Genomic DNA, 15055 nt, shown 5'->3' on the forward strand with positions numbered 1-15055 from the left:
TGGCCTATATGGATAGGGCTACATTGAAATGTTTCTTCCAGAACAACTATGAAAACCATATGCATAACCATGTGTAACGGATGTGAAATGGCTAGCTAGTTAGCGGGTATGCGCTAATAGCGTTTCAATCAGTTACGTCACTTGCTCTGAAACCTAGAAGTAGTGTTTCCCCTTGCTCTGCAAGGGCCGCGGCTTTTGTGGAGCGATGGGTAACGATGCTTCGTGGGTGACTGTTGTTGATATGTGCAGAAGGTCCCTGGTTCGCGCCCGGGTATGGGCGAGGGGACGGTTTAAAGTTATACTGTTACATTGATGCTGTTGACCCGGATCACTGGTTGCTGCGGAAAAGGAGGAGGTTGAAAGGGGGGTGAGTGTAACGGATGTGAAATGGCTAGCTAGTTCTCGGGTACGCGCTAATAGCGTTTCAATCAGTTACGTCACTTGCTCTGAAACCTAGAAGTAGTGTTTCCCTTTGCTCTGCAAGGGCTGCGGCATTTGTGGAGCGATGGGTAACGACGCTTCGTGGGTGACTGTTGTTGATGTGTGCAGAGGGTCCCAGGTTCGTGCCCGGGGCGAGGGGACGCCATAAAGTTATACTGTTACACATGGTAGCAATTGAAAGGGAACAGTTTGTAGATAATGGGGAAATTATTAGACCAAAGGTGAGTACGCAACAGTTCAACTGACACGAGACTGGATTGAAACATTACACTGTTGAGTTTATGCGCATTTGACATTTACTGTACTTTTCGCCGGCCGCAGACTCTAGATACGTATTATAAGATATTCCTGGAAAATGCTTTCCTAGCTGTGCCGTCGAGGAACTAGTGCAAGCACCCTTGTGGTTATTTTGTTTGGAACACAACCCTGCGTCACAGCCATCACACAATTACTGGTGTTTTTTACGCAATTCAAAAACGGTCCATTTTAAATCGCAATCTGGTTCAGGTGAGCATGATTTGAAAGCTTGTTCTATTGACAACATGACTTGCTGAGTTTTGTACGATCTTAGTATTAGGCTTTCACAAGGCAATTCAGAGAAACAGATCGTAATTTTGGTGCGCATAGAAAGGAGTCATGAGTACATTCAGGTGCGTGTGCCGCAGCAAATTGTCTTAACAATAAACAAACATAAGATCATTCTGTACAGAACAACCCAGGGTATGATGCCATGTCATCTTGTAACTGTACATCAAACAGTGATCATAAACGTTGACATGAGTTTTAGGATTTGGAAATGTGAAGTGCACATTTGGACCATATGGGTATTTGGCTTGCTTGTATGACTTCAAAAGCTGTATTTATTATAATCCGCAACGTCGCATCTTTCTGAATCCATCGAGTCATCTTAAATGTACAGCATTTCGCTCACTCAGACAACAAAACATTTGCAAAGGTGGCCCAATAGCGGGAGGGCAACTTCTTGTCGAGCGATGGTGCTCAAGTTCAAAACGGCAGTCAGTCTCTCTCCCACTTATACCTCTTTCAGACAGAGGGAAGATGCCACTTCAGAAGGACCTCAGCTATGGCTTTTTTTCTATATCTGCAACAAGGGCTTTTTCATTCTCACTCCCTCTCCACCATTTTGAATAACTTTTATTAAATTCCTTTTACTTTTCTCCAGCAGCTATGTAACAGTTATTACATAGCAAACACTAAGGCATACACTGTAACACAAATGGACTGATTGTCAATTGTCAACGAAGGGGGTGGAAAGACACACAATCACACAACACAGTCTCAAAGAGAAAGACTGAGGGAGGAAGACAGAGCGAGAAAGATGGACAAAAATACCTTCTTTCATAAATGGTCTCAGACAGAGAGAGACAGAGAGAGGAAAAGAAGTGAAAGAGCGTGGGTAGGGATTGAAAAGCCTGGTGTAAAAATAGAGAAGAGTTTATGGTCTTTTGGGAGAGGGGACTGGTGGCTGGACCGGGATGGTCCACCAAGTAGGACGGGGAGGTGAACAGGACTACCCCGCTGTTCAGCGTGGGTGGTTCAGTCTTTAAATCCATCACAGCAGCTCATCACAGCTCGTCCTTTCCCCCCGTCACCCTGCCCCTCCCTCTACTCCTCGACGACTGGCTTCCGCTTCTACCACTCCGAGCAGGGGCAGCGGTGCCCTCTCTTCCCTCCTCTTTTACTTCTCCTCCTTTCGTCACACTCTGTCCATCCGCAGCCCACAGGGCCTCGGCCTCCTCCCTCTCCTGCATGAGGCACAGAAGGTACAGTAATGTGAGGTGAAGTGTTCACGCCACGGCCGTGATCAGACAAAATCCAGGCTAGCTGGGTAAGAAACAGAAGTGCTCCTTTAAAATCTAGGGAAAATTGTGCCGGAACTTTCCTCAAGTTCAACCTTAAAATTATAGATCATTAATAAACCGACCAACGGTAAAATAAAAAAGTGCCTATTGTCACATGTTATTTGACTACCAACCCGAGCTGACGTTGACTTATTCTTCAAAAGCGCTATCTAAACAAAAAGTTAATTAGCATAGGGAAAATAGCTTTAAAATTGTCAGCGCTAGATGTGAAAAATGAGAAAGAAACAACCATTACATTTGCATGTATGTTCTGTTTGTTTGTCTGCAGCTGATCTGGTTGCTATGCACAGTACGTTGCTATGAACAATAACCTTGCAGTCACCTTTGTAACTTCACCGCTTGTGGTAGAAGTTCACCTTAACCACTGATCTAGGATCAGCTTCGCCTACCTAACCATTAATACAATACATTTATTTAAAAAAATGGTTAGGGGCAACACTAACCAATTTCAACTTCACTTCCCTACCAAGATGGCCGCCAGCCCACATTACCATCTAGCAAGCAGTCGGTCCTCCCTTTTTTTTAACTCTATCCCTTTTTTTTTTTTAACTCTATAGCATTATAGTGTTAGCCTGGTCCCAGATCTGTTTGTGCTGTCTTGCCAACTCCTATGGTTATTGTCATGCCAAACATATCTGATCTGGGCCAGGCTTATATAGAGCAACCAATCCAATAACAGTTCTCACCATATCCCTGTGGTGCTTCTCCTTGGTGAACCAGAGGGCCAGTGCACACCTGCGGCCAGCGGTCACCGCGGTCACACCATGGGGGTTGACAGGACCGGAGGAGAACCCCACCAGTCGACCACAGGTGGGTTTCACCCGGGCCTACAGAAAGAAAGAGAGAGAGAAAGAGAGAAAGAGAGAGCATCAGAAAGGGTAGCCTTTATAAGGGCCATGCTAGAATAGATAGAAGAGGCAATATCATCAGAACTTACTAAGTACACACAACACAAACTATTTCTTCTTAATTTAGCGTTAGGGCAAATATTAGGTGTACAGTTACTGAACGGGTTAAGGTTCGAATTGCATACGTTAGAAAGCTGTGCTTCCATCCTTTCTAGCATGGCCAGATAGTGATGACCGGGGCCGGCGGGGCATAGGTCAAAGTTCATGTGAAGATCAGCCAGTGTCAAGTGTTCTACTTGAGTTTTAAATGTCAAGTGACTTACTGTGATAGTCTTGGCATCCCTGTCTGTGAAGAAGAACTCCCCACCGTCAAAGTCATCGTTCAGATAGAGCACAGCGCTGGAATGGAATCAGACATGGTCTTAGTCGGCATTTAACAACAAGTCTAGTCAAAGTTGTCAGTTGCCATCTGTATTGCTTAGTCAACAAACGTAGTGGTGCTATATAACACACTGCCAGAGGCACATCACATTATTTCCTCACACCCTCCTGCCTGAAATCACAGAGGAACTCTGGAGCTCTGTCAGAGTAACCATCAGGTTCTTGGTCACCTCCCTGACCAAGGCCCTTCTCCCCCGATTGCTCAATTTGGACAGGCGGCCATCTCTACGAAGAGTCTTGCTGGTTCCAAACGTATTCTATTTAAGAATGATGGAGGCCACTGTGTTCTTGGGGACCTTCAATGCTACAAAAATGTTTTGGTACCCTTCCCCAGATCTGTGCCTCGACACAATCCAATTCCTTCAACCTCATGGCTTGGTTTTTGCTGACATGCACTGTCAACTGTGGGACCTTATATAGACAGGTGTGTGCCTTTCCAAATCATGTCCAATCAATTTAATTTACCACAGGTGGACTCCAAGTTGTAGAAACATCTCAAGGATGATCAATGGAAACAGGATGCACCTGAGCTCAATTTCAAGTGTCTTTGTGTCTGAATACTTATGTAAATAAGGTATTTAAAAAATCTATAATAATAATAAATATATATATATGAGAAAAACATGTTTAAAAAAAAATCTATATAAGAATAAGACTTTAACATAACAAAATGTGGAAAAAGGGAAGGGGTCTGAATACTTTCCGAATGCACTGTATTTACCTATAGCGTACTCAAGCAGTCAAAAGTGTAGTATTTGGTTCCATATTCCTAGCACGCAATGACTTTGTCAATCTTGTGACTATACAAACTTGTTGGATGCAATTTGTTTTGGTTGTGTTTCGGATTATATTTGCATTGTCAATTGCATTGTAAATAAATATAGAAGCTGTTTCTGAACAGTTCTACATTAATGTGGATGCTTCCATGATTACGGACAATCATGAATAATGATGTTCATAACCCCACAATCATGAATATAGATCATACCCCCACAAAAATGCTAACCTCCCCTATTATATGTAATGGTGAGAGGTTAGCATGTTTTGTTGTTAGCCTCTGAACGTCACCTCACTCATAATTATTCATGATTCATGAATGATTTTTCTTAATCTTGCCATTATCAGGATTAATTAAAGTTTTCAGAAACATCTTATCTATTCACTTAGAAGAAAATAAAACTCCAATCACCATTCAGTTACTATTGTGCAAAACGTAACACAATCAAAACAAACTGCAAATGCATCCAACGAGTTTGTAAAGTCACATGTTTGATGTAGTCATTGTGTGCAAGAAATATGGGACCAAATACTAAACTTTTGACGACTCTGATAGGCTGTAAGTGAATTTCTCCAAATATTTATGACTTCTTCACACTGGGGGGACAAAATACATAAAGTGCTTTCATTTGTAAATGGCAAAACAGATATGTATGAAAATACCCTCAAATAAACAGTTACATTCTGTACTGTCGCCTCATATGAAACAATTGATCTCAAATCCAAACTGCTGGAGTATAGAGCCAAATGTACCATTTTAGTTTCACTGTCCAATTGCATACACATGGGAGTGTATGTGGTATTGTATAGCTCAACTACCAAGTCTTGTGTGTTTTTTTTACGTGTAATTACATGTCTGCGCATGCACAGTGCAGACATCTGCATGCTCCTGTGTGTGTGCATGTGTTTTGCCAGTCTGCGTGTGTGTTTTTGTGCGTCCTGCCAGCTTGTGCGTGTGGGTGTGCATGTATAAGTGTGTGTGTACCTCAGGTCTCTGTGTGTAAAGGCAGGTGGTTCTCTCCAGCACTGTCTGGTCTCAGGTTCCAGTAGACAGTTGTCCACATGAACAGGGTGAGACAGGTCCAGTCTCCCCTCCTGGTCCCCTGGACAGGACACACAACACAAGAGGGCCATGTTCATTAGGCACCAAATGGAAGAAAATGGACTGAAATAGGGAGGGACTACCTGGAGTTGTTCAATAAGAAACACTCATTTTAGTTTTCCGTTGCAAAACGTTTAAGACAGTTTCCCATTGTGTGCCCTAATGAACATGACCCAGGTAACACAACGGGTGACATAACACAAAGCAGATAAGACACCTGATACAAGTCAAGGGTTAGCTATTGGGTTACACTATAAATGGGAAAAGCGTGACAAAATCTAGAGGCCTTAACCCTATTTGAATAGGAAAGCTTTGCGCCATTTTGAACTGAGACCCACAAATGTAATACATAATGGAATCAACAGAACAGATGGAAATGAACATGAAATATGAAGACATTTTTGGAACCATCATTCCAAGAAATAGAGGGCATTGCTTGAGTGGACCATACCTGTGATGGCGCTACGGCACACTAGATGTGTGTAGGAGAAATGGAGTCCTGAGGGGCTCCTGAAGTAGGAGTGCAGGAGGGCTCTCACCCTCTCCCCCATCTCATGCAGCAGCTTAGCGTCTGATTGGTTCACCATGCCGTCCTGAGCCAACTGCAGACCAGACAAGTGTTCAACTGTTCATTAGCTATGTGGCCATGTGAGACAGAGAGATCGACAGACAGACAGACAGACTTAATCTCGAGATGCATCGTTCTCACCTTGACAGCTCTGAGGACAGTCAGGCCCTCAAACTTCTCATGGGGTGTGTGTGGGGACCGTCGCCCCCGGTAACCGTCCCCAGCGGACGCAGCTGCCTGTCAGAGACAACACAGGAAGTCATCATGGAGGATATGAGCTTAAAGCCCTGTTGGAATACTTCTGCTATTGCTGAATTCCAAATCCACCCTTGGCTCATATCCCTAAGAACCATAAAAATCAGGGCCTGAATTCATAAAGTGTATACACACTACCGTTCAAAACTTTAAGGTCACTTAGAAATGTCCTTGTTTTTGAAAGAAAAGCTATTTTTTTGCCCATTAAAATAACATCAAATTGATCAGAAATACAGTGTAGATATTTAATGTTGTAAATGACTATTGTAGCTGGAAATGGCTGATTCTTAATGGAATATCTACATAGGCGTACAGAGGCCCACTACCAGCAACCATCACTCCTGTGTTCCAATGGCACATTGTGTTAGCTAATCCAAGTTTATCATTTTAAAAGGCTAATTGATCAGTAGAAAACCCTTTTGCAATTATGTTAGCACAGCTGAAAACTGTTGTTCTAATTAAAGAATCAATAAAACTAGCCTTTAGATGAGTTGAGTATCTGGAGCATCAGCATTTGTGGGTTCGATTACAGGCTCAAAATGGCCAGAGACAAAGACCTTTCTTCTGAAACTCGTCAGTCTATTCTTGTTCTGAGAAATTAAGGCTATTCCATGCGAGACATTGTCAAGAAACTGAAGATCTAGTACAATGCTGTGTACTACTCCCTTCACAGAACAGCGCAAACTGGCTCTAAGCAAAATAGAAAGAGGAGTGGGAGGCCTCGGTGCACAACTGAGCAAGAGGACAAGTACATCAGTGTGTCTAGTTTGAGAAACAGATGCCTCACAAGTCCTCAACTGGAAGCTTCTCAACGTCAACAGTGAAGAGGCAACTCCGGGATGCTGGCCTTCTAGGCAGAGTTCCTCTGTCCAGTATCCGTGTTCTTTTGCCCATCTTAATATTTTCTTTTTATTGGCCAGTCTGAGATGGCTTTTTCTTTGCCACTCTGCCTAGAAGGCCAGCATCCTGGAGTCACCTCTTCACTGTTGAAGTTGAGACTGGTGTTTTGCGGGTACTATTTAATGAAGCTGCCAGTTGAGGACTTGTGAGGCATCTGTTTCTCAAACTAGACACACTGATGTACTTCATCTGTACAAACTAGTACAAAATAGTACACAAGTATAAACACCATGGGACCACGCAGCATTTATACCGCTCAGGAAGGAGACGCGTTCTGTCTCCTAGGGATGAACGTACTTTGGTGTGAACAGTGAGTTGATCCAAATCAGTCAGGTTTCAAGACTAGTCATTCAACTGAGACTGCTCTTCTCTGTGTCACGGAGGCGCTCCGCACTGCTAAAGCTAACTCTCTCTCCTCTGCTCTCATCCTTCTAGACCTATCGGCTGCCTTTGATACTGTGAACCATCAGATCCTCCTCTCCACCCTCTCCGAGCTGGGCATCTCCGGCGCGGCCCACGCTTGGATTGCGTCCTACCTGACAGGTCGCTCCTACCAGGTGGCGTGGCGAGAATCTGTCTCCGCACCACGTGCTCTCACCACTGGTGTCCCCCAGGGCTCTGTTCTAGGCCCTCTCCTATTCTCGCTATACACCAAGTCACTTGGCTCTGTCATATCCTCACATGGTCTCTCCTATCATTGCTATGCAGACGACACACAATTAATCTTCTCCTTTCCCCCCTCTGATAACCAGGTGGTGAATCGCATCTCTGCATGTCTGGCAGACATATCAGTGTGGATGACGGATCACCACCTCAAGCTGAACCTCGGTAAGACGGAGCTGCTCTTCCTCCCGGGGAAGGACTGCCCGTTCCATGATCTCGCCATCACGGTTGACAACTCCATTGTGTCCTCCTCCCAGAGTGCTAAGAACCTTGGCGTGATCCTGGACAACACCCTGTCGTTCTCAACTAACATCAAGGCGGTGACCCGTTCCTGTAGGTTCATGCTCTACAACATTCGCAGAGTACGACCCTGCCTCACGCAGGAAGCGGCGCAGGTCCTAATCCAGGCACTTGTCATCTCCCGTCTGGATTACTGCAACTCGCTGTTGGCTGGGCTCCCTGCCTGTGCCATTAAACCCCTACAGCTCATCCAGAACGCCGCAGCCCGTCTGGTGTTCAACTTTCCCAAGTTCTCTCACGTCACCCCGCTCCTCCGCTCTCTCCACTGGCTTCCAGTTGAAGCTCGCATCCGCTACAAGACCATGGTGCTTGCCTACGGAGCTGTGAGGGGAACGGCACCTCCGTACCTTCAGGCTCTGATCAGGCCCTACACCCAAACAAGGGCACTGCGTTCATCCACCTCTGGCCTGCTCGCCTCCCTACCTCTGAGGAAGTACAGTTCCCGCTCAGCCCAGTCAAAACTGTTCGCTGCTCTGGCACCCCAATGGTGGAACAAACTCCCTCACGACGCCAGGTCAGCGGAGTCAATCACCACCTTCCGGAGACACCTGAAACCCCACCTCTTTAAGGAATACCTAGGATAGGATAAAGTAATCCTTCTAACCCCCCCCCCCCCTTAAAAGAGTTAGATGCACTATTGTAAAGTGGTTGTTCCACTGGATATCATAAGGTGAATGCACCAATTTGTAAGTCGCTCTGGATAAGAGCGTCTGCTAAATGACTTAAATGTAAATGTAACAGTGAAAATCAATCAAAGAACAACAGCAAAGGACCTTGTGAAGATGCTGGAGGAAACCGGTACAAAAGTATCTATATCCACAGTAAAACGTGTCCTATAATCGACATAACCTGAAAGGCCGCTCAGCAAGGAAGAAGCCACTGCTCCAAAACTGCCATAAAAAAGTCAGACTACAGTTTGCAACTGCACATGGGGACAAAGATTGTACTTTTTGGAGAAATGTCCAATGGTTGAATGAAACAAAAATAAAACTGTTTGGCCATAATGATCATCGTTATGTTTGGAGGAAAAAGGGGGAGGCTTGCAAGTCGAACAACACCATTCCAACCGTGAAGCGCGGGGGTGCATCATGTTGTGGGGGTGCTATGCTGCAGGAGGGACTGGTGCCCTTCACAAAATAGATGGCATCATGAGGTAGGAAAATTATGTGGATATATTGAAGCAACATTTCAAGACATCAGTCAGGAAGTTAAAGCTTGGTCGCAAATGGGTCTTCCAAATGTACAATGACCCCAAGCATACTTGCAAAGTTGTGGCAAAATGGCTTAAAGACAACAAAGTCAAGGTATTGGAGTGGCCATCACAAAGCCCTGACCTCAATCCTATAGAAAATTTGTGGGCAGAACTGAAAAAGCGTGTGAGAGCAAGGAGGCCTACAAACCTGACTCAGTTACACCAGCTCTGTCAGGAGGAATGGGCCAAAATTCACCCAACTTATAGTGAGAGGCTTGTGGAAGGCTACCCGAAACGTTTGACCCAAGTTAAACAAAGGCAATGCTACCAAATACCAATTGAGTGTATGTAAACTTCTGATCCACTGGGAATGTGATGAAAAAAATAAAAGCTGAAATAAATCTTTCTCTCTACTATTATTCTGACATTTCACATTCTTAAAATAAAGTGGTGATCCTAACTGACCTAAGACAGCGAATTTTTACTAGGATTAAATGTAAGGAATTGTGAAAAACTGAGTTTAAATGGCCATTGATAGGCTCGGTGTGATTTTCACTATATTGCAGTTTCAGCTATTATTTCCCATCAAATGGGAAACACCAAAGGGACAGGGCTCATTAAAAGGGAGTCTGAGGGAGTCTTGTTTCCTGAGCAAATAATATGCAAGCTTACGGTCGCTAGGCGCAGTACTGTGTCGCATTCCTTCTGATCTAGAACTCCGTCCAGCACGACGCGATTAGTTCCATTTAAAGAATTGTCGTCCATGCTGATGGTGACACCAACCTGAGGAACAGGACCCCCTGGGGGATGGAACAGAACGGAGGTGTGAGTGAGACACAGGAAGAGGGTCCACACACACACACACACGCAAACACACATTTAAATCAAATAGACATTTATCAGATTATTGTTTCCCAATCCCGAGACCCGAGCCAATGATGTTTTTTGTCATTACCAATCCATCAATGTAACATTGTAACATGCCAAACACTAATGTTTACCCTTACCTGCGTAGAACCCACTATCGTCCATCTCCAACTCTTTCTCTCCCGCCTTCAATTTCTCATTCAGCACTTCCTTTTCTGCTCTGGAAATCAGAAAGGAAATGGCTTTCAACCGCCCAATAGCACTTCAAAGCCCTTTCTCTCCACACTCCCGTCCTCTTTTGCAGTAACTTCCTCCTTCACTTTTCCTCTTACCTCCATGTGTCTCTCAGCAACTCAGGAACAACCTCCTCTGGAGTCCAGAGATCCTATATGGGAGGATTGTTCAGTTTGAAAGTAAATGTGAGTGACCAAATCAGATCCATATATAGCCCAGATATACAGTAGCTACTTTATGGCTCTGAGCCAAACCAGATCCAGCGATAATCAATAAACAACTTTATCATACCGGGTCGGTGAAATTGAAGTTGAGGTTTTCCATTCCGAAGTAGAGTAGCTTTTTCTCCTGCAGTGAGCGGCTCACATACCTGGCTATCTCCTGAGAATATAAAGACAGAGACTGAGGCTTAGACGCACCTTAGAGGCTGCTGCCCGATGTACATAGACATGGAATCAATGGTCACTTTAATAAATATATATTTAATCAATATATATATGTCCCTACACCTGCAATAACATAATGTTTACATACTGTTTTACTCATTTCATATGTATATACTGTATTCTACTGTATTCTAGTCAATGTCACTACAACATTGCTCGTCCTATTATTTATATATTTTTTAATTCCATTCTTTTACTTTTAGATTTGTGTGTATTGTTGTGAATTGTTAGATACTACTGCACTGTTGGAGCTAGGACCTAAAGTATGTCCCTACACCCGCAATAACATCTGCTAAATATGTGTATGCGACCAATATATATACATATATATATACAGACATATACATACACATTTTAATTTAATTAAAAGAGTGATGCCTACAGAGAAAACCAATATACTGGTCTTCACAGTAGAGTAAGATACAATAATGTATCTGTCAAATTTGAGGAGTGTCGTTTATAAAAATGAAACCTCCCTAGTGGGCCAGGCTAGGGGTTATTGATTTTAGGCTGAGCACCATTAGTACCTGGGAGGGCTTTGTCCCATGTGCCTCAGTGTCACCCCCCAGTGTCTCTGTGTAGAGCTCCAGGTTACTGAGGGAGTCTTTGTCCGAGGGGTAGAACAGGAGGAGAGACCGCAGAGAACGCACCGCTCCTCCTAGATCACCCGCTGCGGGAAATAGGTGAGAGAGAGAGAGAGAGAGAGAGAGAGAGAGATGGGCTTTGATTGTTCATTAGATATGTCAACTCCTGTATGAAACACCAGAGCCTTTTTGAAATAATACATTTATTACAGGTGCCATAGTCAGGCCAGTATCATCAGCTGCAGTAGAAGCAGAGTTACCATCATAATTGTTGTTCGCGTCATCATGTGGTCATTACTGTAACTTCAGATATGACCGTTCCCCTGTCTAACCTTTGAACTGTGCGATGTGTAGATGCTCCAACTGTGTGGGTAGGAAGTCCTCCTGGGCTGAAATCCTTCCGGGTCGCGTCGCCACCTGAGTCACACAGGCCTGCTGGCAGGACAGGAGGGAGAGGGATAGTGCTGGAGGACAGGAGATAAAAATCACACGATAAGTAGAAGGAAAAATTAGAATTGTAGAGAATAGCGTAAGAATAAAATAGTAGGACAACTATCCTATACATGTAAAACTAATTAAAATCTTTTCTTTGTTTTGGACCAAACAAAATATGCACTGCGTGACATTTTCAGCCTACAAGCAATGAATGAGCTATAGCCCTGCATAGACAACCAGCTTCATGAACACAAACATGTTTTTCCTGTGACCTGTGTGGTCCAGTGGTTAGTGCCACATGTGCAACCCAGCTTCCAATGTCCGCATGGGTTCAAATCCGACCCATGCCCTTCTGACTCACAATCTCTCGTACTTTTTCTGTCCTCGTCACTGTCCTATCTCAATAAGTGTAACGGATGTGAAATGGCTAGCTAGTTAGTGGGTGCGCGCTAGTAGCATTTCAATCAGTTACGTCACTTGCTCTGAGACATTAAGTAGGGTTGCCCCTTGCTCTGCAAGGGCCGCGGCCTTTGTGGAGCGATGGGTAACGATGCTTCGTGGGCAATTGTTGTTAATGTGTGCAGAGGGTCCCTGGTTCGCGCCCGTGTCGGGGCGAGGGGACGACGTAAAGTTACAACTGTTACATAAGGATATATAAAACCCTTAAAAATATACATTTTTAACAAACAAACATGTTTTTCTCACCCGCAGCCTTCTCAAACACCCCGTCCATTCCGTCCTCTCCTCTGTTCTCAGGGAGCCGCTGTGAGGCGACCTCACACTGCGCCCTGCACTCATCAGTCTGTCTCAGTGTCTCGTTCACACAATCCATCCATTTCTCCACGGCGTGCGTCCAATCAGAGGAGGCCTCAGAGGTGAGGGCGGAGTCGTACAGGGCCTGTGGTTAATAGAGGAATGGAGGTTAGGGGTAAGAGGAGGGAGGAATGTTAGCTGGAAAGGTTGGCTATAATTGGTAAACATCAAGAACAGAGTGCGATGGAGAGGAGTTGTCGATGGCCTATACTCCCAATGGGCATAGTAAGTATGGAAAGCATGAAGACTAGCTGGAGACAAGCAAAACAAAGCAGTGAAATTAACTGGCATTTTTTTTGTTACTGTTAGGCTTTAGCGATATCAAAAGTCCAGTGAAGTCCACATGACGTATTCTCATTTATAGTACACTCCATTAGTAACATGTTATCAGGAATGCTGTGGAGGCATGCAGAGGTTACTGTGTGAGCCCAAAAGGCTTTTACGATTGGTTAGGTACTTAAGGTGAAGCACACAGAGAGGAATTTGAACCCTCAGGCCACATGTGGGAATCAAAGAATATTTCTTACAACAAATAATACTTATACTTATTTATGCATCCAATCTACCATTTATTTGAAAATATCTCAGACACACCAACCCTCCTCCTCTCCCACTCTTTTTTTATTACCCAGTGTTTCTCTGTCTCCATCTCTCTATCCTGGAATGCGTCCTCTGTTACTCCCTCCATCCGTCTATACTTCTCAATGTTGTTCCTCATCTCCAGGTGACTGGGGTTGGCCACAAAGAACGTGTGGGCTGCTGACGCCGCGTTCTGTACTTTCCCGAGCTGAGGAAGAGCAGAAGGCAGGAGAGGAGGGGAAAAGAGAGCGAGAACGAGGTAGAAGACGTAGAGGAGGAGGAGGTGGAGGAGGAGAAAGAAAAAATAACAGGAGGAGGTAGACGATGAAGAAGAAAAGTTAAAAGTCCAGATGACCTATAGTGTACGAAGACCACAGCTCTAGTTGTAGGGTATTGTCGCTACAGTATGTAGTAAAGTGAGCTGGCACATTACATCATATATGCCTTATACCAGAGTAACTAACGACCAGTGGAATAACCTATGTAATTGCTTTAACATGCAATTAGCACTTCAGAGCTATAATTCAACTGTCAGCCACGCATATGCACAGGAACATAATGAAACAGCAGGTGAGTATGGTATCAGTTACCTTCCAGTAGACCACCTGCAGGAAGTTGTAGGGGTTCCGGGTGCTAAACTCGTACTCGATGTCGGCAGACACGGGAAGCTGTCCTGCGGGAGTGACAGCCCGTCCCAAACAGAACCGCACACACTCAGCCCGCCGCTGGACCCAGTCCACTGCCCATAGGTCCCACACATTCCCTTTCTCTGTGTCTGAGGACACACACACACACACACACACACACACACACACACACACACACACACACACACACACAGCAGAGATGCTACATTACTGGAATGTACCATACCAGGACTGTCTTGCACGAATGACCATAGATAGGGTCCCCACTGACTCCTGGGAGATAATCTAGGCCCTAATGCAAGATGTGAATGTAAGTGGCAAACAGAAACATGTGATTTAATATATTTCATGCATGCACAGAGTACACACAGGTGGAGACCGAGGGACATACTCTCTATCACACATACCCTATGAACCGAACACATACAACACAGTAAACACACACATACCCAGTTTTGGTAGCCTGTCATGTCCCGCTGGCACACATTCTTCATGGCACTGCCGTCGGGTCCGAAATAGAGCCTCCCGGGTAGACATCGACTTTTCGAGCAGCTCCGCAGCTTTCTCCCACTCCTCGCTAAAGTATGCACGGACCCCGGTATAATACAAAACATCGTAAGAGGTTATGAGTCCGGACGCAGATCCTGCAGAAGCCCCGATGCCTGCAACAGGAGAGGTCAAATAGAAGAATGAGAAAAGAGAGTGAATAAGAGAGATGTGCAGCGCCACGTAGACAGAGTTGTGATTTGCGCAAAGCGCCATGGTACGCCGTAGTTATTTTTGAGAAGGAGAGGGGGAGGGACAGGGCCAGAGGAAAGTAGAGAAAGGCAGGAAAGACGTGGATGGTAGTGATGAGGGGAGAAGAAGTAGTGGGATGGGTGGAGAAAAGGGAAGAGGCAGTACACTTGAAAGTAGATTTATTGGCACAGTAAATAACAGTGTTTGGAAGCACTAAAATAATGCTAAAATAATATTATAGTCTAGCTTAGTGTACTTGCCTACAGTCTGTACACACTCATTCATAACACTGCATAGGCTACACAAAAAAACATTGTTTCCATTCTTCATAGTGGCCTATTT

The 15055-nt window shown here is 44.7% G+C and overlaps 1 protein-coding gene across 1 annotated transcript; it reads right to left on the reverse strand.

Moving 5' to 3' along the window:
* Positions 1-1578: 1578 nt before the first annotated feature.
* Positions 1579-14836, reverse strand: LOC129837669 (prolyl 3-hydroxylase 3-like). The gene is made up of 16 exons (XM_055904017.1): positions 14425-14836; positions 13919-14103; positions 13378-13536; positions 12642-12834; positions 11834-11965; positions 11445-11587; positions 10763-10852; positions 10570-10622; positions 10378-10457; positions 10043-10170; positions 6202-6297; positions 5944-6094; positions 5376-5493; positions 3496-3571; positions 3011-3151; positions 1579-2207 (listed from the first exon to the last, which is right to left on the reverse strand). The coding sequence occupies exons 1-16, from the start codon at positions 14735-14737 to the stop codon at positions 2028-2030; spliced, it is 2238 nt and encodes a 745-aa protein (XP_055759992.1). The 5' UTR covers positions 14738-14836; the 3' UTR covers positions 1579-2027.
* Positions 14837-15055: the final 219 nt, after the last annotated feature.

This window comes from Salvelinus fontinalis, chromosome 38, assembly GCF_029448725.1.
Source record: "Salvelinus fontinalis isolate EN_2023a chromosome 38, ASM2944872v1, whole genome shotgun sequence".
Classification (NCBI taxonomy): domain Eukaryota; kingdom Metazoa; phylum Chordata; class Actinopteri; order Salmoniformes; family Salmonidae; genus Salvelinus; species Salvelinus fontinalis.

What these genes read in the sequence shown, in the direction of transcription:
- LOC129837669 (XM_055904017.1), bottom strand. Translation starts at nt 14,737, where the DNA reads ATGGCGCTTTGCGCAAATCACAACTCTGTCTACGTGGCGCTGCACATC. An exon ending in TGACAGGCTACCAAAACTGG is followed by an intron (nt 14,104 to 14,424) that starts GTATGTGTGTGT and finishes GTGTGTCCTCAG; the next exon opens with ACACAGAGAAAGGGAATGTG. An exon ending in GGTGTTTGAGAAGGCTGCGG is followed by an intron (nt 11,966 to 12,641) that starts GTGAGAAAAACA and finishes CCTGTCCTCCAG; the next exon opens with CACTATCCCTCTCCCTCCTG.